We start from the raw sequence: 26905 nt of genomic DNA, 5'->3' as shown, positions 1-26905 counted from the left end.
TGCCAGTTTCTAGAGGAATCCTAGGAAAATAAATAATTCTTCATTTTGTTTCCCAACAATTGGTTGTGTTACAGCATAAATCCAATACTAGAATTGTATTGGAATATAGAATACTAGAATAGTGCTTATTTCTCCTTCTGTCTAGGGTAGTTATGAGCCTGTTGAAAAAGACCTGACATTATGCCATCCCTAGAGCTTTCTGTGTGCTTATAAAGCACATATTTGCATATGAACAGTTTGGATTGCTGATTTAATTAAGACTGAAACAAATACCTTTGGACGTCTTTTTCCAGGGTACTTCAAAGTTGCTTAGTGGATGTAATCTTCTGACAAGAAAGACCTTCCAGTTGCTGCTGAATTTAATAGACTTGTGAAGAAAGCAGACTTGTGAAGAAAGCTTCAGTAATGAACTAGTGAATTCTGATTCAACCTTGTCATTTTCCAACAAAACTTCCCTGGTAGAAATTTCTGAAGTGCTTCAGTGGCTTGTTTGCTCTAAAGTTCTGCCTTCTTTCACCATCTAGTCCTTAACTAATAGCTAGGAAACTTTTTGTTCTCATGAAATAGGCAGGATCTTTGCACATCCTGAATGTCAAGTGTAAAGAACAACCCACTTCAGTATACCTCAACAGTATTTGAATCAGATATTTCCTACATAAACAAATACAGTTAAAGGTGTTCAGGTTCTTTCAGGTGGTCTGTGGAGGGCACCAAGTTAAGTGCCATGTGCTTTGTTATCTATAAATGTAATATGGACCATGTGCAAATATACACACAGAGTCTGCCATAAATCCTGCAAACTATCCAAATTCATGATGTGTCTGAAATGATCAGATGGTTTTTTAAAAGGGCTTTGGTTGTAACAGAAACTTGATGACTTGAATCCAGTCCATCTGGCCCTCTTTCCCCTCTTTCTGCCTGGTCTGAGGTCAGGGTTTACTTCCATCATCGTGATCTCTCAGTTCTTGGATCCAAGTGTGAAAGAGCTCCTGTAGATTCTGAAGTAACATGATTCTTGTATGCTAATTGCTGCCTGATCTTGTCTAGTTTGATGGATCTGAGTCCTGGGATCTTAATTTTGAGGTAAGAACATAAGCTGGGAGCTGCTTAGATGAGTTGCTGAAAGTGCATTTATCATACCTACAAGGTGAGGAGTTGCATGGGGATACTTGCTGGTGTGCTTCCAGCTGCCAGTGTGCTTCCAGCTGCCAGCATGCTCCTTGGCCTGCTGGCATTCCGTAGAACTAACTAATGACCTTTTAAGAAGGCTAAATTGTATTTTGACATTAAGCTTTTCCTAAATAAGCCTGATCAAGTTTTATGTGAATGATTAAAAATGGGCTACTGTGTATAAATCTGGAGTCCGTCCATTGGTACCCACAGGTCTAATCCATAAGGTGTAGTTGCCTTAATCCAGAGCAGCAGCCTCTGTGTAGTGAGGGGTACCACGCAGTCGTGGGGCTGCATGTGAGATAAGTCTCTTGATTTGAATGGCACGGTAGTTAAAAGAGCTGGTAACAAGTTTTCCTGAATGTGAACTTAAATTATAATGGAAAATCTTTACTAAACTCTTGTCAGCGTTTCATTCTGTTTTAAAATTACCAAAACAAGTATTTGTTTAGACAATCTATTTTTCTATTCAAAGCTTGTAATACTCAATCACATATACGAGATGGAGCATTTCCCTGTGTCAGGTCAGGTGTCAAACATACTGATACTGGAATAGGTTTGTTTGTCACCACCCTAGTAAAATGCTGATCACTTCTTTGGTGTATGATTTTTAAAGTTTCACAGTTCACAATGACTCCAAGTGCAAGGTATATTAAACCAAATGCTGGGATCAGATCCATTCCATGTCATAAACGCACACATTTCTTCCTGAGAGCTCTGTGTGCTGCTTGGCTGAGACCATGGTGGCTTAGAGCCTTTGTAGGAGAGAAGGATGTCTGAAGTAAGCAAGTGTTTGTAAAAATCAATTGTACTTATTGTAGGTTCAGGTTAAGAACTTTATAAAATTCATGTCAGGTTCTCTTGCTGGATTAATGTAAACTGCTTTGTTTGCAGGGTTTATTGTCATCCCAAAACCAGGCCAATTCTCCAAGTGGAACTGTAGTATAGCCATCACACTACTGCTAGCAAATCTCTGAACACAGGACAAGAAGTAATGACAGTGGAACCAGGAGCTGTTCTTCAGGCAAAGAGCATCACAAATTATAATGTGGCAGAGTGTAAACATGGAATTATGTGAATCACATAGTGACTTGCAAAGGACAAATGTAAGGAGTTCTCACTACAGCTGATCCTGCTAGGCTGCTCACCCAAGGAAGAGTTTGCATGGAAGAAAAAGCAAAAAGCTTCCTTTGGTGCTGCAGGAAAAAGTAGTAACATTTTTGTTTTCTTTATACTTTTTAAGTCCAGTGTAATTTAATCTCTCTATAAATATATAAATAAAAGATATATATATATAGTGTAAAATAAGATATGTTTCTTAAATTCAAGTAAGTTCAATGGTTAAACTAGTACTTCACCATTGTTTATTTTGCACTGATTTTTTTAACCAGAGATGGCTAGAAGACAGCCTGGAATGCACTCATGGAAAATGAAAGTCATTACTTTCTGGCTTCAAAATGTTTTTCAGGAAGATGGATGCTGCAATCATAGATTTTTTTAAAACAAAATTGTTTTGCACTTAAATAGTTTAATGCTAATAGAGAATTACTTTAAAATTGGTGTCCAGACACCAGAAAAACTATGTTGTGGAGAAAAGATCCTTTGTATCTATTAAACATTTATTTTAATATTGTTGTTTCCAACTGCAATTGGCTCTGTATTATATGTATAAATAATGTAATTCAGTGATGGGGGAGGGGAGTAATGGATCATTACACTAGAAATTCTCATTCAAGAAAGTGATATTTCTAATTCAGAAAATACATATTAAACTATATTGAATATGCATTTTTGTTTACTTTCTGTTCAAATCCAATCACTTTTGATGTAACCAATTCTTTGTTGAATTAAATGTTTGGTACAGAAATACTATCTAAACTTTGTAGAACAAATTCCTTTCAAAAATATCTCATCTAGAACATTGCTTCATATTTAATAGAATTGAATTTCAATTAGGGAAGTGAAATACAATTGTTCTGTTCTTGTTCTTAATGGCTTATCTCCAAACATGTCCTGAAGATAAATACATCATACACCAGCAATCTCACAGAGAGGCAACTTCATGGGGTAAGGATTTTATCATGTAGTCCTGTGCATTTGGAGTTGGGAAGTGGAAGATCCCACAGTAGTACCTGCACACACTTTCTGACTTGTCAGTCAGAAACTGGGTTAACGTATTGGAGTAGCATTTCTGAGACTCGTTTGTCTTACATCAGGCATCTCATTTATAATTCAGTGGTCTTAAACGGGTAAGTGTGATAGGGATAGGTATATCCATGGATTTGCAGAGGTTAATGCTGCTTGTCTAAACACTTGTCATTTTTCATCAGTCAACACATCACTTAACTTGTTTTCAGTAGTTCTTGCCAAGATTAACCACCCATGTCCAGCCCCAGAATGACAGAAAATAGAACTATCCATCATACACTTCTCTTTTTCCTGTAGCAGTGTTCACAGTAGGGATGTGCAGAATCCTGCAGGCAGAATGGAACAGCAGCTGCTTGCCCAGGACCATGAACTTGCCCGAGGGTGCATGTGCTGTATCTGTGGGCACATTAATGCACTTCCTGCTCTCCAACAAATAAAGCTGGGTAGAATTTTTTTAATTACAAGTAAACTTAAGACATTTTTTTGGCACGAGAAGTGATTTGTTTTCAGGAAATGAATGAACATTTGGGGAGAAGCAACTGCAGTAGCTTCTAAGTAACTAAGTCTTATCCTTGCAATACAGCTGGCACGTTGAAAACTGCCAGATCAGTTTATAAACCAGGAATTAGTTCCCTACTTTATTCAAGATGGAGCTGTGCTTTACAATCTTATCTGTCTTCTTCTGTAATATGAGGAATGGGGAAAATACTGAAACTGAGCAGGATTATTTTTCAGAAGTTTTGTTTTATTAACGTAGTGGGTTTAACTGTTAAAATACAGATAAACCTCATCACTGAAAACTAGTGTAGTTATCTCCCCGTAGATTTCTTTTATATGAGTGCTTCATATGGTCTGAGTCAAAATGAAACAGTTGAAAAAATATGCAATAACTTTAAAAGACTTTTTTTCCTTCAGCTGGAAAAATACAAAACCAGTAGGGAAAGAATTGCAGTATCCAATATCAGGGTAACAACAGGAGCTACTCACATCTGTGTTGGCAGGGTATGTCCCCGCCACAAATTGTAGTTCAGCAGCACACAAGGAATGTGTTTGGGTTTTCTTTTTTCAGCCTCTTCTTTACTATTAGGGCAGTCATCTAGAAGCTTCAATTGCCCATACCACACTCTATTCCATATGGAAAAAATTTATTTTAGTAAGAAATAGGACACTAATAACTTACCTGGAAAGAACTTAAGTCCTCTAGTGTAGATACAGCTTTTAATAAAAATCTTTTTCCTAATACATTTAAAATAATAATTAAAAGTGAGCAGAACAGAGATAATCTCAGTATGGAATTTTAGCTGGAAGAATCAGGGTAGGAACCATACTTGCCAGTTTGTAGTTTAAAGTTGGGTGTATTTTAACTATAAAGCAGGTGGGAAAATTCAAGTTTGCCTATTCGTCCAACAGCCAGGGAAGTGTAAGTTGTCTCCAGAGGTTTAACAGCAAAGAACTTGTTAGGAAATAAATATCCTTGAAGCACTGTATGTGCCAAACCGAGTAAGATCCACCTGAAAGCATAAAAGAAATGAAGAAAAATTCCAATGTGGTCCTTCACTTAAGATTTGCAATTTTATAGCAAAAATGATCTGCTGAACATGAAATTGTCATTCTCATTATAACAGCCTGACAGCCCCAGGTACACAGTATGTGATAATACACAAGATGTTACTCTGGTAGCCTTTTCCCTCCAGGTTAAAACTTACCAAAAATTCTGACTTCATCTTCTTCCCCATGTATGAATAATCACCTGCCTGATGTATGAATTAGGGAAGCAAACAGTGGCAGTAACATTTGAAATCAGAAAGGTACCTTGTGCAAACATAATTTGATGGAATTTTATATTTTTTAGTCAAATTACTTGAACTTCAGCATCTGTGGTTTGAGGCTTCCAGAAAAAGATTACAGGAGGCAACCAATACAATTAATATATCTCCATCAGGAATATAGTTTTGATAATCTGAGCTTTGACTTACTCTGTATAGTGCTAGGTAAGAGAGCTCTGAGTCAGAACAATCTATCAAATGTGGGTAGTTGGATTTGTCCTCTTTTTTGTAAGAAATTAACAACAGTGGAGAGCAAGCTCCCTTGGATCCAGTTAGTTACCTATTTTTAGACCATCAGTTTTAATGCTACTCATTATGCTCAACTCCAAATATATCAGCACTAAGCAACTCACCATCTTCCTCTCTAGAAAAAAACACTGGACAAGCTCATGGCACCTTTTCTCAGTGTTCCAAAGGTAAGAACTTGGAGGTTACTGTTGCACTGTGTTGCCTATAGACCTGCAGTCCTTAATTTCATTTTCTAAGTGTAGCATCACACCTTTCTCTTATCTATATCTATCTATAAAAAAACCACTATGGTAGGTATTCAGGCAAATACTGTATTGCCTTATTGTTGAAGTTCTCTGTTCTATCAGTATGAGCTGCTAACATGAAAGCATGACAGAAGTGGGGAGATGATTCACTGAAACATAATAGAGCAGGAAAACTCAGCCACTCACTGTGGTTTTATGTACTTTCACAGCACTTTGAGCTACTGTGTTCAGGAGAACACTTTTTGCTTGGAACAGGAGGAAAGCAGCATCCATGCAGTAGGAGTTTCAGTAAAATGAGAAAGAGCAGTTAACTGTACCGCTGTGTTCTGCTGTTTCCCTTTGCTACAATGCTCTCATTCTACTGATGTAAAACACTTCCTCCACTAAAACTTGGCTTATGTATTTGTTCAGTCTTAGTATGAGAAATCTGCTCTTCCTTTGGCACACGTAATACGAGTAGAGGTTTCCCTGCAGAGCCTTGTTCAAATGCTTTAGGCTTATTTTAAAAGAATTCTTCCCAGGGCTGGGATATTTTTTCTGTTCTTGATATTAAGATTCTGAAAGTTTGCTATGAAGAAATTACATAAATTGAGCAGTGGTGCATGATGCAGGTGGCATGATAATCAACTTGGACAGTCAAATTTGAATCAGTATCAAATACTCCCACAGTCTGCACCACATTTACCTGCAAGTATTTTCACATTTTCAAGAATCTCCTTAAAAATGTCATGTTGATCCTCAGTACAGTATGTGATAGTAATACCATCTTCTAAACATGAAGATAAACATAAGGTAGACAAGTGCTTTTAAGCAGTCGATGTCAAAAGGATTCATAAAAAATTCAAGCTTCATGAGCTTCTCCACATGGAAAAGCTACAATGTGGAATTTGGGCATGCTCAAAGTTGTCCAGAACCTGAACAAGGATTAGGATCTAATCCAGTCAAAACAGAACCCTGTAAGTGCTGAGATGCCTCTTCTTACAAGAACAATCAACCAATCAACAAACCACAGCAAAAAAACCCACTTACTGGAAGACCTTAAAGTGAAAAGAAGAATTATTTTCACAAAGGCACAGCCCTGTGGAATCTCAGAAGAGCTGAGAGCAGGCATAATTTTTACTCTTACAAGATCTTTATGTTAGCCTGAATTTTACTGCATTGTTTTGGCTGCATCTTAACTGGTTAGAATAAATAGTTTGTCTGGATCTAAAACATCAGTCTCAAATTGATGGATAAGTGTTGGCTTAGTGACTTGGATGTGATGTGCTCCCCCCAGTGCCCCATTTTTCCATGGTGCCTCCCCACAGCAGGGCCTCTCACACAAAATGCCCTTTGCTTCCTGCTCTCCTGCTCATGGCTGGGGTTTTGAACAGCAGCACCAGAGCCCAGTGTTTGGTTTTGGAAAAAAATGATGATCACTTCCCAATTATGAGCAGAGTTAACTTTTCTAACTATAAAAATGTCCAAAAAAGTTATTTGCCGAACTTGTCTTGCATGCACGCTTGGTAGGCAGAAGATTTTTAACCCCCAGACAAGTATGACTTTCACAGACTTTTGTTTTCTAAATAACAAAACTGTTCTGTAACACATCACCAAATTTAAGTATTGCAAATTAATTAAAGCAAATTTTTAGATCTCAGGAATTTTAAAATCAGTGGTACCAATTTGGAATAAAGATTCTTTCCTAGTTAGATAAGATACTGCCTTTTAACTATTACCTTATATAGCAATCAGAACCATTCTATTAAATTGTCACTGATGATCTGTGTCCCAGATTTCTGATGCATGATCAGCTATGTGTTTTTACTGCTCTTTGAAGCAACTGGCTGCAATATCAGCCCCTGTTAAGACTTTTGATTAATGTTAAGATCAATGGCTTGAAGCAAATGGTGACTAAGTTTTATTTGCTTTTGAATCAGATAAAAGGCTGGTTTAACTTTAAGTTATAGTTACATAAAAATACTCAGCAGTTACAAAAACTGCATCAAAATCAAGTATCTCATATGATTGTACAATTTGCACATTCTCAGTAAAACCTGAGGTGGAAGTTACTGAATAGAGGAGAGGAATAATTTCCAGAGCTAACTGAAAAGAACCCAACCAAACCCTTACATCTAAAAAAAATACAGCAGTTAGCTGTCATTTGTAATACAATTTGAAAACTTAAATTCTGTAGATAACATTCCATTCCTAATACTTGAGCTCAAAGAATCCTTTCATGTTATTTTTAACTAACCTCCTCCTCCACCAGGTTCTAAAAGGAACAAATACTTAGGAAGTTCAATGCAGAATACTCTCTGTGCTCTGCAAGAACAATGCTTTAATTAAATATTGACCCCCTTCAGGAACAGAGTATCAAAATGGTAGGAAAGCAGCCCTCAAACTTTGTGGGGTTTTCCTACAAATTGTCAGAACAATACAAATTCAGGCACTGCTGTTCTTGTTAGATCTCTAACAACAGAAGCATGACTGGGTCTCTGTCACTGCATAGCCAGGCTTTTCCTCACTTCTGCTCCTTCTATAACAGGCAAATGGAAATGTTTCAGGGAAGACTGAAGTGCCTTCTGTTTCTCAGACTGTTGAAGAAACAACAGAAGTTTCAAATGTGCTTCAGTGGGCAAGTGAGAGTCTACACCTCAGTATTTGATCCAATAAATCTGACAGACTGGAACACAGGGGTTCCACCACCTTCCTCACATCCCTGGAAAACTGAATGCAATGTAGGAGTAGAACAGGAAGTCAATTTGGCTACTCCAGAAAAATTTAATTTTGGTAATTCTCCCAGAGGAGGCCAATGTTGCGGATTTGGGTTTTTTTCCTGGATGTTCCTAAGAGAATGCTTTTAAAATAAATAAAAAAGATTCAGTTTCTTTCTGAGAACATCTTAAGGAACACAGATAGAAGAGAAAACCCAAATAATCAGAAATAAAAAACCCTCAGCCAAATACAATTTCACCTCACTCCTTTTTAAAAATTACTTGCCTTACTTGATGTTTCTTGAAATCTTGCCCAAAGGAACTTCTTAGAAAACCTACACTGATTAACCCCAGAACTGAATTAGTGGGAAAAGTGGCTTCTCCCATAGAAGGAGAATTCATGCTTTCAAAGCTGAATGCACAACAGAAAATAATTTATAATTGTTCTTTGGTAGTTTGTGGGGGTTTTTGAGAAAAAACCTGTATTTGGAAGTTTTCCATGTAGTACTAACTTCCACCTCACCTTGTTGATAACAGCAAGTGAATACGAGTATTTTTCACATAGCTGATATATAAACAAAGTTTCAGTTTGTCAGAATTTTGAATCTAATTATTTTTTATTTCATGTCAAATACACACTTAGACTTTTCCTAGATATTGACTATATACAGGATAATTAAGTTTTTTAAAAAAAGTTTTTATTTGCTCAAAATGTAGACTGAAGCCCTGAAAAGGCAAAAGCATAATCCCTGTCTCTGCCAGAACTTCATCTGGAAAACTCTTTAACTCAAAGAGAGACATCAAAAACAGAATGATGATATTTAAAAATAAGGTGGAGCTGACCCTTTAAGTAACAGCAACTCTAACTAGAGTCTACTGAGGGGATTATGAGGTATCCGAGCTTCTAAATTTTAACTCGCGTATGTTAGGGATTTGGGGGGAGGGGTAACTGCATCACACCAAATAAAGATCTGTGTTTAGGCAGACAGAATAAACCCAAGTAATCAGCTTAAGTAAAACATTTGTTTCTAGCTAACAAGCTCAGTGCTACAAATTACTTTCTCTAAATGGGCTGACAATTCTTCCACTTAAGTACTACCTGTCTTGGACTTGCCTTTGAAATTTGACACAAATACTGAGGCACTTGCCCTGATGTATTTCCTACTAGTCTTAATTTTTTGTGCATAGTTAAAGCTTGTGTACTGGCTGCCTTAAAAAGGTTGGGGCGAAAAGAAAAATAGAGACAAACACCAGTAGTGTTTTAGGTAAGGTTCGGACTCAATGCAAAGAACTACGCTGACTGAATTATGTTCATTGTTGAGAAGCCAAGGACTAGCACTGGAAACAAATTTAATTTTACTCCACTTGAAACACGGACACAACATTCCCCCCACCTTTTGATTTGAGTCTTCAAAATTGAAGTGATTTGAAGTCACTTGCCAGAATTCTTGAAAATAAGGGTGCTGTAAGGCTTGATGGGCAGCAGTTCTCTCACTGGGGTAATATTTTAGCATTGCACACAGGAAATACAAACCTTTGAAAGGCAATTTGTGCAAAATAGAAGATTTTCCTTTTCCTTTCTTTAAAGGGAGGATTCAAAACTCAAAATTCTTGACCTGTGTTAAACAAGTTTGAGAAAAACATTTATTCATGCATATTCAGAGAGGATTACAATTTACTGAAAAGAAAGAATTCACCTGATTTAGGTAATCATTCATAAGAGAAAAGTAAGCAGTACTTGATAAAAAACCCTTTTCTTTCCTAAAAATTTATGTCATTGGCCTTAAAGGTACTAAGGAAATAAAAGGCCAAGTAAGGCTCAGATTTCCTCTGCTCTGCCTGTAAGGTTCATTAATGGGTGACTGTCTCTGGGTAGAGATTAGAAGACACTGCACAGATTTAGGTTTTCCTGGTGGTTCCCTGGGCAGAAATTGCACACAGCTGTACAGCTCTATTGTGGATATTGAAACAGTGAGATTAGTAACTATGGGAGTACATACTTACTGCTTGCACTTCCGGAGTTTTGTTACCAGGAGTGCCTGTAACTTCATGGATTTTTGAAATGTGGTCCAGCTCACTAGTTCCAAGAAAAAGAGGCTGGAAACTGCAAGCTAAGAGATGGTATTAGCACTAGAGAAGACGGTTAAACTGTCACTTTTGATTTAAAAACCCCTTCTTTTATGAGGAAGAGAACATGTTAGAATTATTCGTGGACAGTTTAATACCTATCAACAACTGGAGGATAATGTGAGCAGCAGAGCAACACAGCTGCTGGTTTGTATTGAAGGAGTAGCTTGGGTTATTAAATGGAAATCTGTAGCTTCCCTCTCCTGCTGGTTTGGGGCAAAATAGGTAAAGAGAACATCCCTTGTAGTGAAGGGCAATGGATCTGGGATTGTGTTTGTTTCTAGTAAAGTGGCAGATCCTAAAAGACAATGTGTAGAATCAAGCAGTCCCTCTTTCTGTGTATGCACATAGAAATGTATTTATAACACTCCATTCCTACACAGGTTCTTTATAAGCAGCAGTACTGGAAAGATGGTAATTTGAACTGCATTCCTGAGCTTGATCCTCAGTTAATATAAAACTTGCACGGAGTCATTGAAAACACTGTTATCATATTAAACCAATCTGACTTTAGTCAGGTCCACTAACATTTATTTCCTGCACATGTTGCTTTTTTCCTTGGGCTTATAATATAAGAAACACTTCAGTAGCACCACATGACTCTTGAAAGCAAAACACTCAGCCCCTTTGTAGACATGAGAAACTTCTTTTTAACTGTTTGCAAATTCAGTCAAACAGCTGGCTGCACACTCCTCTGAGTGTCTTCATAAAGCTTAGAGTAGAGGAAGGCGAGAAAAGATCTGATTCACATTGTGCAGCTGCATCAAGACATGCAGCTGGGACTAGCTTCTGTGTGAACTAAAAAATGTGCTGTCTTTGAATCTAAAACTGTACCAAAGTGGAGAACAACTGTGCAAGCCGCTGAAAAGTGTGATCCAGGAATCATGATTTATAGGGAACAGAAAGAGGGAGTTTTGCCCTCATGGTGAGACAACAAGATTTGAAAGATCAGCACAGCTGTGTAAAAGACTAAAAGTTCTTATACAAGGTGGTGTAAGGCATAAAGGCTTATGCAACCATTCAACAGCAACAACTGCAGGAGGCACTGAAAAAGAAACAAACCTGTCCGTAACTGCCTTTAGTTTGGCAAGACTGTATCTCTTTCAATTCCGTAATTTCCAATGAACATCCCTCCTTTCTCTCTGAACACACCTATAAGGCGTCTGAAAACACTTAGTGGTTGTAAAGCGTGAAATTTTTTACATTAAGCTGAAACAACAAGGAAATATTTTTAAGGTTTGCCTCTTTTTCCCTAAGAAAACTTAAGTTTGCAGCATGTAATTTTCTTACAAAGCTACAAAGCCCAGCTGATTCAAGCTGAAATGAAAAAACGTGGCATTCTTAAAGCTTTTGGTCCCGATTTACTTTGCAAAAGTACTGCCACATTTGGGATTTTTCTTTTAACAGTTTTCTGGCTGGAGAAGTAGAAATGTTTCTACAAGTTAGCAGGCAAAGCATAATGGTTGTCATTTAATGTGATGGTGATGGCAGCAGCTGCACTTGCCATGTGGAGGAGGAAAGAAGCAAAGCAAATGTTATCAGTCCTGGTTGCATATCAGAGACAGCAGTGTGGGAGGAGAATAAAGAACTGCTGCTGTTGCTAGGGCACAAAGATACTGGAGAAATACTCATGGGTATTTTTCCTTTTTCCTTGAAGACCAGTGACAAATTTTTTGAGTTATAGTTTCATCATTACCAAAAATCTTAAAAGACTTTGTGTTTTCCTGAACTCTTCCTTCATCAGAACCTGATTTCAAAATATACCAGCGCACAAGATCTTAGTAGCACAGTGGTCTTAGACACACTATACTGTAAATCAAAGTCATAAATTAGAGGGAGGGTATTCTCTAATCTCTGTTTTTGCAGAAAGTATTAGTAAGTCCAAAGAAAGCGGGAAACACTTTACCACTAAGTGCATTAACAAGACTGAGGGTATTCTGTGATGCTCATGAGAGGAAATGAGCCGTATTCTACACAGAGATAAAGCAGAGAAAATACATTTTTACTAAATATGAAGCCATCGGAAAAATGTTCCAAAGTGTTTCTTCGTAAATCACTTTTGTTTGTACTGTGTTCTCTTGAACTGCTTTATTACTAACCTGCCATTGGGTGAAGAGAGTGCCAGACCAGACCGGATTACTGCCTCATGAACCCTGCAGACTTAAGCACAGAAGCTTCTACAAATCCATGGAAACAAAGATCATATTACCCAAACCACATGCTCCTAATTTGAGCTATTTACCTTTGATTATCTTGATTAATGATACGCAAAACCCTCCACTGAACACTGTACCTTGTGATTTCATAGAAAGCACAGCCAGGACTCCATATACCAATTTTGTAACTATAATGCCCATTTGTAAGCAAACATTCAGGTGCTCAGTACCAGTGCGGGGAGGTACATTACCTATGTGCCTGCTGAGAATAGATATTCATACAAGATCCAAAATCTCTTAACTTCAGGGTGTTCTGCTGCAAAAATAAGTAATTTCCACAAATTACAAACAGTAAAATATTCAAGCAATGACTGTAATAATCATAAAAGAAATCACAGATTACTTTAAGAGGAAACTTTCCAAAATCCAGGGGTAGTAGTATCACAGCAGTAAAGCTGCATTAAAATAGTAAGTAGCTCCAGGTATGAAGATATCTGTGTCCATAGTATGTAATGCAAATACTGTTCTGTACATCATGAAAAGAAAGGCCTAAGAGCATAGGGACTATCACAGAAGGAAAGGCTACTAAATAGGACATCTGGATTAAGTTATTAGAGTTCTTCTGTTTAGCAGTGATATAATAGGTGGCTTTGGCTTTTCCTGTACTCTTCTATGACTTAAAAGAAAAATTTATCTTCAGAAAATAAAATTTCATAAACTAAATTTAAAAATCCTTGCTTTTCAAACATTAGCAAAATAACTTTGTAAAACTGTCAGGAGAGATGGTTACAATGAAATCTTCTGCAGGCCACTGTCTTCTGCTCTCTTTTGTATGTGTAACTTCCACTAAGTATAGGAATTGAATGTAGAAACAAAGAGCTGCAAAAGTAAACCCTGTTTCTTGTGTCTAGATTAAGACAGAAAGGAAAATATATATTAAGAGTGGATAAAGAATAGGTTTTTAGGTTGGAGGGAACACATGCAGGGTGTAATGCATCTCAGCCATTTTTTAGCCAATAACAAAATTGTTTGTTCATTCCCCTAGATCAGGAATACAGTAACCATCTATGTATTTCCTAAAAAATTTTACTTTTATTCATGAAGAAACATTACCTTCTCAGAGCAAAGAGAAAAATACTTATACATTTCACTTTTAGTTAAATATCCTCACATAAAATTAATTACCTTTATTATTATGTTTTCTGGTTGTCCATCTCTCTGAAATACTTCATTTCTGTACTAATACAAACACAGCAGAGAGAAGAATTCAGTAAAAAGATAAACATTATCAGTGCTTCCAGTTATTTGTAAAAAAACCCCAAAACTTAAAGAAACCAGCACTTTTTTCAAACTTATCAACAGAATAGTAAAAAATTAAATTTTGCCATCATGGTGAGACAACAGCTACAGATATGGGAATGGGGAATGGGCAAGTCCAGGAAGGAGAGGCCAGGCTTTCTGCTTCTGCTCTCATCAGGGCTACCAGAGGGATTGCAAGGGCCATCTCCTCCCAGGAGGGCTACCTGCAGCAGGTACTAGAGCTCCTTTGGGAGCTGGCAGCAGCTCTGGCTGCCTGCTGCCTCCTAGGGCTCTGCTGCAGGCAAAGATGTATCTGGGCCATGGCCTCTTCTCTGCCTCCAGCAGTCTGCTGCTGCCCCAGACAATTCTGTCTCTGCTTTGAGATGACCCTGAAACAAATGTATGCTACATTTGCTGTAAAGCTGTTGCTGAACCAGGTCTTTTACCTATGTAAAACCTATTGTACACAATCTAGAGATTTGCATAACTGGTACATGTTATTCCTAATTTTTTTTTTCAGGTGATGGCTTTCTCCGTCCTAGAATAAAATTTCAGGTGGTGTGAGTCCCTTTTAGTAAAGAACAGAATACAAATACCATAGTCTTCAGCTTCCCGAGGTGCACTGATACCACCTTTTTCAATTATACTGATGCCGTGAAGATTTTTGCCTTTTCTTTTATACCTCTGTTATACCTTTTTACAACTTCTGTATTCCTGGTGCTTTTTGCCTACATTCTTGGACTTGTTTGTCAAGCTAAGAGACTAAACATTTTAGAAGCTTTGTAGCTAGGGATCAGTGTGCCCCAGAGCCCAAGGTCCTCTCCAGAACACATTCTGTAAACCAAGACAGAACCATCCAGGGGAAGGTTCCTTGGGGAGGGGGGCTCACTTGAGCCTCTCATTGGGGAATCTTTGATAGATAAGCTAATTAGTAAAACCTATAATGTTATACCCAATGTTGGGGGGGGAGGAAGGGAGACACAGAGACAGAGGGGACAGAGATAGACTTGGCGGGGTGCATCTCGATGCATATGACCTGGACGTGTGCACCTAAGGATCCTTAAAATAAATACCAAGGTAAAATCCCTTTTCCCCTTCTAACTGTGTATGCCTCTTGATTTTAAGACCAGGAAAAGGCATCAATACTACTTCTGTAATTTATAGCTAGCTTTGTAATTAATTTTCCACTCAACTTCTGACATAATTTATATTTCAGTATGCACTAGAATAGCTCAGCTAACAACTGTCAATTCAATACTCTGTAAGATGCCTTAGTTTTTACTGCATGTATTACGTGCAGTATGTATTTCCTCAAGTTCTAGCAGAACTGCAGTACTTCACTTCTAAATATCTCATTTCCTCTCTACTCAAAGTAATTGTCTTTAAGGCTCAAGATTTGTATCAATCACCTCAAGTTACTGCAATGGTTAAATGACTGTGATTCACATCTGAATTGCAAATTAAAGGCTAACCTATGTAGTTTAGCTTGCTGTTGCCATTAGGCAATAATTACAGTTATAAATTTTATCTATTTTTCAGAGCCATTCAGTAACTGCTCAGCTTTTTTCTTTTATAGGCTCCAAAGGCCTTTTAATCTTGCTGTAATGCCTTTATGTAATGCTGCAATGCCATCAACGGAGGCAGAAATGATCACATTTTTGAAAAACAAAGCAGGTACTGATCTGCATGATGACAGTAGTATGAGTAATTGGCTGGGGAGGAGGAGGGAGATTATGAGGACAGTAACTCATTGAGGCCAGGGCCCCAGCAGCCAGTGGGATTTGTGTTCCCAACTGATTACAGTGCTCCTCCAGGCAGTCACATAATCCACTGAGCGGGATTAGATCACAAAGCACTTGGAACAGAGTACCATTTACATCGGGAATTGTAGTAGTAGTGCCCCTGTAGAGATAAATGGTGCTTTCAACATCAGGATTTTTGTCATTTATAGTGGAAAAAATATTATAGAATGCTGCTATTCAAATCAATTTAGATTATTATTTGTATTTAAGGAATTGGGCTTTCATAAAAAGAAGTCATGCTCAGTTGCTTTTTTATTACATGTCACTATTAAATTTGGAGCAGATGCTCTTCTGCTTCCAGACTTATCATTGGAGAAACCTTATTTGGCAGTAATGGTGAAGTGAATCCTAAAGCAGTGGCACTTGAAGTTTTTGTCATTTCTCTTGAGAGATACTCCACACCTCTCTCAGAGCCCCTTTTTTCTTTGCTTTAAATGACCAAACTGCTGTTGATTAAACAAAGGGCAAGACTGTTTTTCAGTTATTAAATGCTGCTGCTATAAATTAACAGCAAGAGAATTATGACTTTCTGTAAAGACAAATATCCTTATCTTGATTGAAGTAACATGGATCGCTTGATTTTTTAAGGAAAAAATCAAAAGTATCAGCTTTCCACATTAGCAGCATTACAGTGAACTGTCCTCATAATTACAGAAGTGTCTCCATACTCCTTGTCAAATTAAAAATTCGTTTTCAGTCCAGTTCACTTTCCTATTATATTCTATGATTTGACAAGCTCCACCCCATGTGCCACTACCTTATACAACATTAAAAATAAGGCACTGTATCATGGTAAACACAATCCAGACTCAAAATTCAGACCATAAAGAAGAATCAGCAGTTTACAGAAGTTCAGGTAAACCCAGATTAATGTTCAGATAATCCCCAACTGCAGCATTTCAGATTACTGTTGAACACAGATTTCATTTTGAACTGATTCACCATGCCATAGGAAAGGAGGTTACTACAAGTAGGTGGTGTGAAAACAATCTTCTTCTGGAAAACTTTGAAAGAAATTGTATTTTAAAATTAAAAAAAAAAAAATCTGAACATACTGAAATGATGATTCCAATTTCCATCTGAATACCATGCTAAATATAGCAAACCCAAAATGTCTTATTAAAACCAGTACACACTAATGTCTACTTCAGCAATCAGCAAACAACTCAATTTTCGTCTCACATTCTTATCTAGGTCAGAAACAGAGTTACTCCTTTTGTTAGAGATCTCAATACTCAGTGTCACCAGTGTCATGTTCAGGAACAAGTCTTTATTCTATTACACTGAATGACAGTTGCACGTTCAGTTACTTAAATTAATCTCCCAACTGCTAAGACACTACAAATTCTTAATTATTCATTTTTTAAATTAATACTTTTTATTCATATATATATTTTATTCATATATATATATGTATTTATATACTACATAATTTACTTATGAATTGTAAGCCCCTTAATTTGCTGTATACAATTCCTTTACTGTTTATATAAGATCTGGTTTTAAATCAGCTTTTGTTCTACATTTTTTTATAGGAACTCTTCCTTAAGCTTTATGGTTTCTGACCTGCTTTGACAAACAGCTCCAGAATTTATACGAGGTATCAGAGAACAGTGTTATTTTATAAAGAAAACTTAGTGAAAGGCTTTTTTACTAGGTATAAAAACTGAAAATCCTTATTCATTGATTCAATAGTTTTGAAACAAATGGGAATAATTTTCTTATTACCTCACTGCAGCCCTGACCTAAGAATCTGTTTAAGTTTTATTTTTTGTTACATAAAGCAATTATTTTGTGTTTTGCAGTCAGGGTTGTTTGACTGTAGAATAGATGGCTATGGACTTGACTCATGGGAAACCTGCATGCACCCATGCCTTAAACAGTTGATTATATTCCACTGGCAAGAACTAAAGGGTAAAGCAGTACAGCATAAAATTCCCTATGAGTTTTATAATCGGTAACAGTGAACAACCAAGGGAAAAATAATTAATTCCAGTATGTGATCTACACAAGGAGAGTTTGTGTGTTTCTTAAGCATATGCTACATACCTTTTATCAGCTCATAAATATTCATATACATAAATTCACATAACAGTGAAAGGGAGCCAGCATTTTCATCACTGCAGAAACAAATAAGGAGACTCTAAGCTAGAAATAAAACTTACACATTGATTTGTACACAGTGTAGAAAAAAACCACTTAGTTTAACCAGTACTAAAATGGACATTTTCATTTTTAATTGATACTGTCTCATAGAAGTTTTTAAACTTAAGTCTGACATATCATAGTTTTAGTTTATACTATCCAAAGTGCTCACTCCAGAAGTTAACTGATTTACTCTGTGAAGCTTTTTGAAGATATGTTTTCTGGGCATATCACACTGTTCAGTATCAAGAAATTTCCAGTAAATTCATTGATACAAACTTACAATAAAGGAGAGGGAAGCCATTACACCACATGTGAAAATACTTTGTACATAGATCTCCAGTAGTGTTCTGTTGCATGGAAATGAGTATCTGTCTGGAATCACTGTTTTGCTGACAACAGCAATTTAAAGTATAATCATGATATAAGACATCTGACACTTTATTTTCCATTTCACTGCCCTGCAGAGGCAGACATCTTTAAGTCTTCAGTTTTTCTTGTAAGATAATTGCATTACAGTACATCTCCCCTGCAATGTTGTGCTAACCCAGCCAATAAAAGGTTGAGGATACAGTCTGCAGTTCAGCTTGCAGACAGACTGCAGGAGCTCAGCAAGCTGGCTGGCCAGCTGGATTACACTTAGTTAACACCACAGCAGCTGAGGCTGACAATTCCAGAAAGCCAAACTGCTGACACAATTAGTGGCTTCCCATGTATTTGCAGAAAATGGGCCTGGCAATAACAGTGTAGTACCTGAGCCTTGAACAGAGAAATAAGACAGCCTGAAGGGCAAGAAAAAATACTTCAGAGCAGTCAACAAATTTTGTGTCAAGTATATGAATAATGAAGGTTATGTCTGCTGTTGCATAGTGATGAAATGTAACATGCAGTAGTGGAGTAAATGCTGTCATAAAACGTGATCACTCTGTGAGACAGAATGTGTCCCCAGAAGACACTGAAGTGCTTAATGAGGACAAGGAACCCAACTTTATCACTGACACCTCTTTCCAAAAGCATAGCTCAGCTACTGCCTAATTCTGACATCTAAACTTCAACTACTTGCACAGGGGTGTTTGCAAAGTTGTCTATTAAAAGATACTGCCAAATAGTTTGCCTGGATCCCTAGTTCAAATTGATAAGTCAAGCCAAGATCTTTACATACCAGAGGCTATTTCAGCTCTGAGTGTGCCTAATCAGAACACTGAGCCACGGTGTACAGTTAAAGGACTAACTGGATATGGGACATGCATTGAAATCACCAGCAAATATTCCATAGTATGAGATGAAATTTAACTATGCTTTGCATATATTTCATTTGTAATTTTAATACTGATGTTGAAATATTTTTGGTCTGTTGGAAAAGAGCCACAGAAAGCAAGAGCTACATCAGACTCTCTTAACAAAGGCAGGCATGTAGACTTCAGATTTTGAGAAACATGTTGCTTTTTTCTTTCTTTTGAAATAAAAAGCTGGTTAAGAATCTACAGGTTGTCTCTAGACCCAAAAGTTACAGGATATTGTTCAAATACAGGAATAAGGAAGAAAGAAATCAATGCACCATGGATACAAAACAACTTTATGTAAACATAAAGATAGTAAGACGTGGACTCAGCCTCCTTAGTGCTTGTATTTATCTCAGATTATTCACTTTTTCTACACTAAAGTTGAATTAAACAGAAAAGAGAAAGACTGACTTGCAGTCAGGGACTGGATTATAGTTGACTTTTTTCCCTGCCATGAGGCTGTCAGAACTTCAGTTTGTCACTGAACTTTCAAATGCAGGGCCTGATAAATTGCTTGCTTGTTGTTTCTTTATTGAGCAAATCAGTAATTAGTAAATGGCTTATTCCTTCTTGCAGCTTGGAGTAGCTGGGCTTACCCCAAGAAAAAAAGTAGTCATGTGTTGAGCTCCAGACACCAGTTACCATGCCAAGGAGCTACCCAGCAGGAATTTTGTGTTGCATAAGAGTATGTATGATACTGTTTACTCTGCGCTGCTGTAGCATACATTCCGAACATTGCTTAGTGTGATGCATTGCCAAATTTAATATTTAAAATTAAGTTTTGATGGAAACCTTTTAAATGAAAAATAGACACTATTCAATTATTGTGTATATTATTTCATTGCCCTCCTAGGCTTTAATAAACAAAAAAACCATGCTACAGAAACTCTGGGGAGGAAGCAGGAAACAAAGAGCTTTGCACACTATTGAATGGATCAGAGCAGGACATACGTCTTTTCCCAGTCAGACTTACAGCTAAACACCAAAACAATATTTTCCACTTTGAAACAAGGAGAAATACCTTGTATGGGCAGGTTCTGTTTAAAATAATGTTGTTATCTGTTGTTAAAAGAGTTCACTTCATCAAAGGAATTTGTCAGTCAATTTATCAAAGGGTTAAAGGCCTAAAAGATGTTTCAGATGAAAAGATGAAAGAGTCTGCTTGTTGTGCCTAACCACTGAGTTGTATACATCTGCCCTTGATACAGTTAAGCAGATAGTTTAAATATTGCTTTGATCATAAATTGGACAATTTTGTCAGTTGTCGGTAATGTATAAATTGACCAACAGATCTCTAACAATGTAACAGAGAATCAGAAGCCACATTCCTTGAAGATATTTGAGTTCTCTTTTTTTAACTTACATTCTTTGAAGCTCTGAGTTACATTTTGAAATCACACCCAAGAGCAAAATGTCCCATCTCACTTTGTATGTACAAATGAGTCATTCCCAGTGATTTCATTAGGAGCTTAATATATTTAACTGGGAATACAAAACCAGTAACCCAAGAGGCACTGGTTGGCACTTATATTCTTGGAGGACAATGTCAAATCTATGTCTACTTACACACAGCCCTCTCCTCTATTTTCCTAACTGATAAAAAACACCTATTTTTTTTGTGACCGTAAAACATCTGGATGATGGATGTAAATATAAATGCAAATATGAAGGAGAACTAATGCTATACATTGACTAAAGATAAATACACTGGTTTTAACCTGCAATAAAACAGTTATTTAAAGAAACTGAAAAAAGTATTATCCAAGGAGAGGACGGACACATTTCCTCCAATCATTATTGACAGCTAAAAGAAAAACAGCACAAGTATATTCAGTGCATTTTGGCAAGGCAGAGATCAACTATTTATTCCTCATTCATCTTGTTTCACCCTAGACCCAGTGGCCAGGCACCATTTAATACAGTGGGTGACATCAATTAAGAGTACTCAAGGAAATAACCCCCCAGTGCCCAACAGGAAGGCAGAGTTCCCTTTCTGTACCACATGCAAACCTTTTTAATTCATGTGTATTTAAAAAGCTTCACTTAGTCTTAATTTCGTATTCCCTCACTGAATTTAAACAAGATTTTCTGTAGAATTCCCATTATTAATTATGCATACCTTTCAAAATGTTGCTTCATGTGTTTACTTGCATAGTACTTTCCCTCCCTAAGACTCACTGTCTCCAGAACATCAGAAAATGTTCCCTCTCCTTATCTTACCAACTGGTATTTTAAAAACAAAAACACAGTTTCAGTATGTTTGAAATTGTTATGAAGATTGTTTATCAATCCTTATTTGATCTGTCAAATGCTGACTAATGGAAAACTTTCAACTAAGAGGTATTTTGTTAACATATAAGTTGAGAGAAAATAAAATGAAAAACAGCAAATGAAGTTTTGCTGCCCAGATTATTTTGCTGCCTATATTCCAGAAAGTAGAATACAGTAATTCTTAGACAATAAACTACCACCTCCTTGTTCAGAGACATGATGCCTCTTCACACTGTCCTTCGTACCTTTTTTATGCTGCAGCACATTAGCAATTCATATTTGAATTTATTCTTTGCTTCTTTCACAAAAGAAACAAAACCAAAGAACTTCCTTTATTTACAATGTACTGAAAACAAAACTGTCTTGGAAAGCAAGTGTATCATGGAATCATTGTTCCATGGGGGTTATTAGTTGGGGTTTTTGTGGAGGTGTTGTTTGGTCTGGTTTTTTTTTTATTTTAAGCAAAGCAGTTTCTGATTTTAAAGCTTTATTCCCATATTAAATTCAGATATGAGATTTGCACTGTGCCAAAAGTAATGTTTGGCTTTGATAAGTATGTGCTTCAAATACAAGGATGTGAAAAATCAGTCAGTTCTAATTCTGCACAACTTTAAGAGATGAAGCAGATAAGGGTTATCAGAAAAGTTTTATTTATATTAATTTTCAGGTCTTCTAATTTCCATCAGAATTGACTTTTTTTCTTTCCTCCTTTATTCTCCTTCAGCTTTGTGATTAACTGTTCCTTACCAATCCCAGTGCCTAGTTTCCTTCACCCACCTCATCCTCCTATTGCCTTTTATTTTTAGCACTTACAGATTCTATCCTGGATAATTTTTTTCAGTAATTTCACCTGAGCAAAATCCAGTTCTAATTAGCTTTATGCTACTGTTGCTTTTGACATGGTCTTATTATTCAAGAAAGATACAAACCCAGTCATTTTGAGGGAGGCAGGGCAGAAAACCTCTTTTATAATATTCAGCCCTTTATGGGTGTCAGAATAACTGTGGGAGTCTCAAGCTATGTCGATAGCAGTAAATTCAGTGAAGCTGCCTGTTATTAGTTACTGTGACAACAGTCCCTGGCAGGGATTTGGCCTGTGACAATCAGCACTTTCCGAGGCACCTTCCCTGCCTGGTGTGAAGACTCCTTCTAAGGTCAGTTCTCAAGCAGTTTCTGTCCTACTGCCTTGTTTTGGAAGATAAGAGAATTTACTAGCAGAGATGGGGGCCATTTCATGCCAGTTGCTCTTTGTGTCCAAGAAGATTTTCAGATATGCTTAATTTACAAGTATAAACACAGCCTTATAGTGGAGAAAGCCTGCCAAGAAATTTTGCAGAGGGAAAAGTTACTTAGGCAGGGATATTCTAATGCTGTCTTCCAACTAACAATCAATTTATGTTGTCTTATTCTCTTTTCATCTCCCCAGCTTTCACACTTGCTCCTGTTAAAAAGAAACAACCAAGTGTTTTCTTTCCTTGTGAGCCAAATGCTTGTATTTTAATTAGTAGAAACCTTCCCCTTGCAACCCCTCTTTATCCAATACAGTAGCAGCACTTACATGAGAATTGTCAGTTGCTCTTCTCATTTTTATCATCTGCTGCTTCTGTTTTCTGATCACTATTGATCATGCTGCATCATAAACTAATTAGGCCATCTAACTTTGAAAAACTGAAAATAGCAGAGCAATTTTAAATTAACCATCTAATGCACTCAATATAGACAATTTACATATAGATCTATTTTAAAAGCAGAAACTGAATTTGAAAATCATTGTGGGTAAAGGAGGCAATCTCTAACAGACACTCCCAAATGGGGAGGAGACCATGGGACTGTTTAATTGCTTTGGCTGTTAATTGATAACTGGTCAGTTAGTGCTTCAAGCGAGCTTATCGTCAGCCTTGACTAACAAGACTGAGGAAACAATGTCTTGACAGCAAAAATCACCATGCTCTCTATCCCCACCTTAAGTTTTAATTTCCTATCTAAATTGCTAAATATAAGATGGACATTGTGAATTCAGACTACTTAAATACTACTCTCACAGAATTCAGTGTAAATGGATATTTTTGGTAGCAACTGATACTCTCCAACCAGTCAGAAACACAATGGCTGTATGTTCTTAATGTCAGAGCCAGCCCTGGGGCCAAAATATACCCAAGATAGACACAAAAGAAGTTAGATATTTATTGATACACTCTTTTATTCTAATAAATGGCCATCCTGGTTTTTTGTTGGTTTTTTGGTTTGGTTGTTGTTGGGTTTTTTTTGTTTTTCTTACATGCAAGTAATTGGTTCTCTGGCATTAAAAAAAAAATTCAAATCATATGATCTGAAAATAAGATCTTAATATCTATGGCATACCAGCCATAGATGTTAATGAACCTAAGTACTTGGGCAAAGAGAAACGCTGGGAAAGCATTATTGCACAAATTTAATGAAAATATCTTTAGGCATATACAGAAGTCAGATAGTGTATGTTTATACTATTTGGTTATGTTTATATATTTTCTTCTATAAATGTATTTTACTCATACAAAAGAAGCCCAGATCACAGTGGAGAGCTCAAAACAACTTGAGTTGTTTAAATTTTTAACGGCAGAGTTCTAATACTGTACAAAGAGTTAATCCTTTACACATTTTAAAACATTCTTACAGCACTGAAGATCTTTTCCATGTAAGTGTATAAAGCTTGTTATTGTAATTCTTTTACAACAGAGTGCTCTGTAGACAAAATAAATACCCCACACATAACAAACAACTGGGGCTTTAACCTGGCACTTATGAGATACATCCAGTGAAAAGAATGAAGCAAAGGCCTGAATAATTTCAACTGACTGAATAAAGTGCAGAATCAGGAATGAAAATTGCATTATTTGAAATGTCTCTTTGATTAATAAAGTCAATGTGTAAACTCTGAACAAAACAGGTCACTAAAATAAGAGAGATTTTCTCCAGGGACACAATGAGAATGATCACATGACAAATTAGTTATTGTTTAATCAGCAGCTGAAAGAAAATCAGGTATTGTAAGAATAACAGCATAGAAGTTTATATAGAATAAGAAGAAATAAAATGTAGATGTACTAACAAAGTTTGATTTTTGCATTCATAAACCAAGATTCTTGGAGATTCTTAAAAATCCACTTCAGCACCATCCTGATCATGATGTGATCTCATCCTGAGAGTGACCAGACAACAAAAAGAATCCACCAAAACAAAAAACTTCAAACACACACTGAACAAAAAAAGCCAGGTCACAGCCTGGCAGCTTTAAGCTATGAAAATTGTTACAGCTACAAAACAAAACTTAACTTCCAGTTAGATTACCTGAATTTGGTGTACTCAAAGATGAAGACTCAAAGAAAGGTTAAAAATGTTATGAGCACTGTAAGACTGAAAGGTTTGAGGATAAATTAAAGGAAGTGTTTTAATTAAATTTGCATAAAACATTGAAGAATAAAAGAAACCTGATCACTGGGTAGCAGTTCTTTCATGCATCTGTAACAAAAGATGTTATCTAACCTCTTCCCTCCCCTCTGTTTCAGCACACATAAGCTTAGAATCGTTAGTGGAAAGGGAAATAAAGGTCGGGAAGAACAAGTTGTAGCAATATGAACTCGTCTAACACCCCCAAAAAAGTGGCCATGAATCATTCAACAGAATAAGATTTTAATGTGCAAGAGGCTAAAGAACCCAGGAAATAAGGAACAATCTAAATATAAATTATGGGCAAGTGATGGAATTCAAAGACAACACCCAATCACTGCAACTAGAGAGCGCAGAAAATTAATAATCATTTAGAATTAAAGAATCCAATACAAAATGACAGAGAAGACAGCACTACAGTAGTCAAAAGAGGGTATTATAAAAACGTAAAGCAGACACTTTGTTACAAAGATGCCAAGATACCGAGGAACAAAAAGCTATGATGTTTAAGTATGATATTGATACACGTAGGAAGAGAGAAATAAAGAAGAAATGAAGAAAGCAAGAAGTTGATCTTCAAGGCCATGGTACGTAATTATTGCACTCAGAGACACGCCAGATGTCTCTGAGTGCAGGGTGTGACATGGGATGATGTGAAGAAGGATGCTAAGCAATGGAAAGCAAGGCGTGCCGAACCAAGAAAACTTAGCAATTCCTGAGAAAGCACTTGGGAGAGACCAGCACCTAGGGCGATGCCCCGCAGGAGCCGAGAGAAAGACCTATTCGCACCCTGTTGCGGAGGAGTGGGACGAAGAGGCTAGCGTTGGCATGCGAGACCCAGGAGCTGCCCACGGGCGGCAGGGGCGGCAGGGACGGCATTTCCAGGGGCTATAGAAGCACCTACGGCCCCCTCAGCGCGGGTACTCCCTAAGAACACAGCCCCCTTGGTGACCGCCAGCCTCCCTGGAGGCTCCGAGCCCGCACCACCCCTCAGAAAGACCCCGAGACCTTCACCCGTACCCCCTTACTCTGCATCCCGCGCCGTCCCGCAGGTGACGGGATTGACGGAGGAGCGGCCGGGCCCGACCCGGCCCCGCTCCCGGCGCTCCCCTCAGGCCGCCATGTTGTGTTCCAGTCGCCCCGGCAACCGCGCACGCGCCGCTCCCACGCCGCGGCCCGCTGCACACGGCACGGCCGGGAGGCGCATGCGCGGTGTGCACGGGGCGCCGTCACCCCGCCCCTGCCCGCAAGGTGCGCGCCCAGGTGTGGGGCAATTGTGGATGTCGCACCCATGGATAAGCTTTCGTTTTAAGGAAAAGGGAAGACAATCCCAAAGTGAACGGGCTGTCTGGACGAGAGCCACCAGGACTGAAGTCAGGAGAATGGAGCAGTAAGTGGGAGAAACGTAATTTCGGCAGTGCGAGATCGCAACCCATTGGCCGCCTACCCAAAACGGACCCCAGACTCAACTGGAAGAAAGAACTGCGCCTGCGGACTAATTAGCATGAGAAGTGAGATGCAACTAGCAAATACTGGTTTCAGTACGAATTAATAGAAAACTTATGCAGGTGGTAACCAAGGAATGCTGATGTCTTTGTTTGTTAAAATGTATACGAGTTTAAAGTTTTGATGATCACTGAGCTAGACTTTCGTAGGTTACCACCCAACTCCATACTTTGCGCGAACTAGAATAAAACCCAGAAATACCTCGCCTAGAGGTGTCAGGTGGCGCTGCCCACCCGGTAACGAGCCCGCGTTCGGGACACACCACGGTCCCGACTTCCCGGGGATGGCGGGGCTGAGCCGCCCGTGGGTGAGGGGTTAAGGAGGGGAACCCTTGGGACAAGGGATGTTCTCCATGAGTCCAGCGGCGGGCCCTGGCTGCTGTCAAGTCTCCCGTGGCCGGAGCAGCGCCCCGGCGGCCTCAGATTCATCTTCGGTGATGGCCTGATCCCTGGCGGATCCTGCGCGCCACTGCGGGATGCCGAGGGCAGCTGTACCGCCAGCCCGGCATGAAGAGGAGCCCGGGGAGAGACCAGGGGCTGCGTTCTCCTAACTGAGC

At 38.0% G+C, this 26905-nt stretch overlaps 2 protein-coding genes across 2 annotated transcripts in view; one reads left to right on the top strand and one right to left on the bottom strand.

Annotated features, from left to right (window-relative positions):
- The window catches only part of WDR20 (WD repeat domain 20), a 45566-nt gene extending 42608 nt beyond the window's left edge, over positions 1-2958 (top strand). The window contains exon 4 of the mRNA XM_039552958.1: positions 2065-2958. Within this exon, the coding sequence (XP_039408892.1) occupies positions 2065-2118 (54 nt within the window). The 3' untranslated portion in view covers positions 2119-2958. The remainder of the gene's footprint in view (positions 1-2064) is intronic.
- Positions 2959-4042: 1084 nt separating this feature from the next.
- Positions 4043-26072, bottom strand: MOK (MOK protein kinase; the record flags this gene model as incomplete). Its single annotated transcript, XM_039552182.1, is given in 10 exon segments — positions 4043-8246; positions 8249-8477; positions 9729-9929; positions 10318-10438; positions 12755-12933; positions 13803-13856; positions 14383-14430; positions 14432-14454; positions 17768-17838; positions 25864-26072. Coding segments are annotated over 10 exon segments (1263 nt in total), but the record flags the coding sequence as incomplete, so codon positions are not given.
- Between the last annotated feature and the right edge of the window lie 833 nt (positions 26073-26905).

This window comes from Corvus cornix, chromosome 5 (assembly GCF_000738735.6).
Source record: "Corvus cornix cornix isolate S_Up_H32 chromosome 5, ASM73873v5, whole genome shotgun sequence".
Lineage (NCBI taxonomy): Eukaryota > Metazoa > Chordata > Aves > Passeriformes > Corvidae > Corvus > Corvus cornix.
The sequence above is the reverse complement of the archived record's forward strand: the minus strand, read 5'-3'. Positions and strand labels throughout refer to the sequence as shown.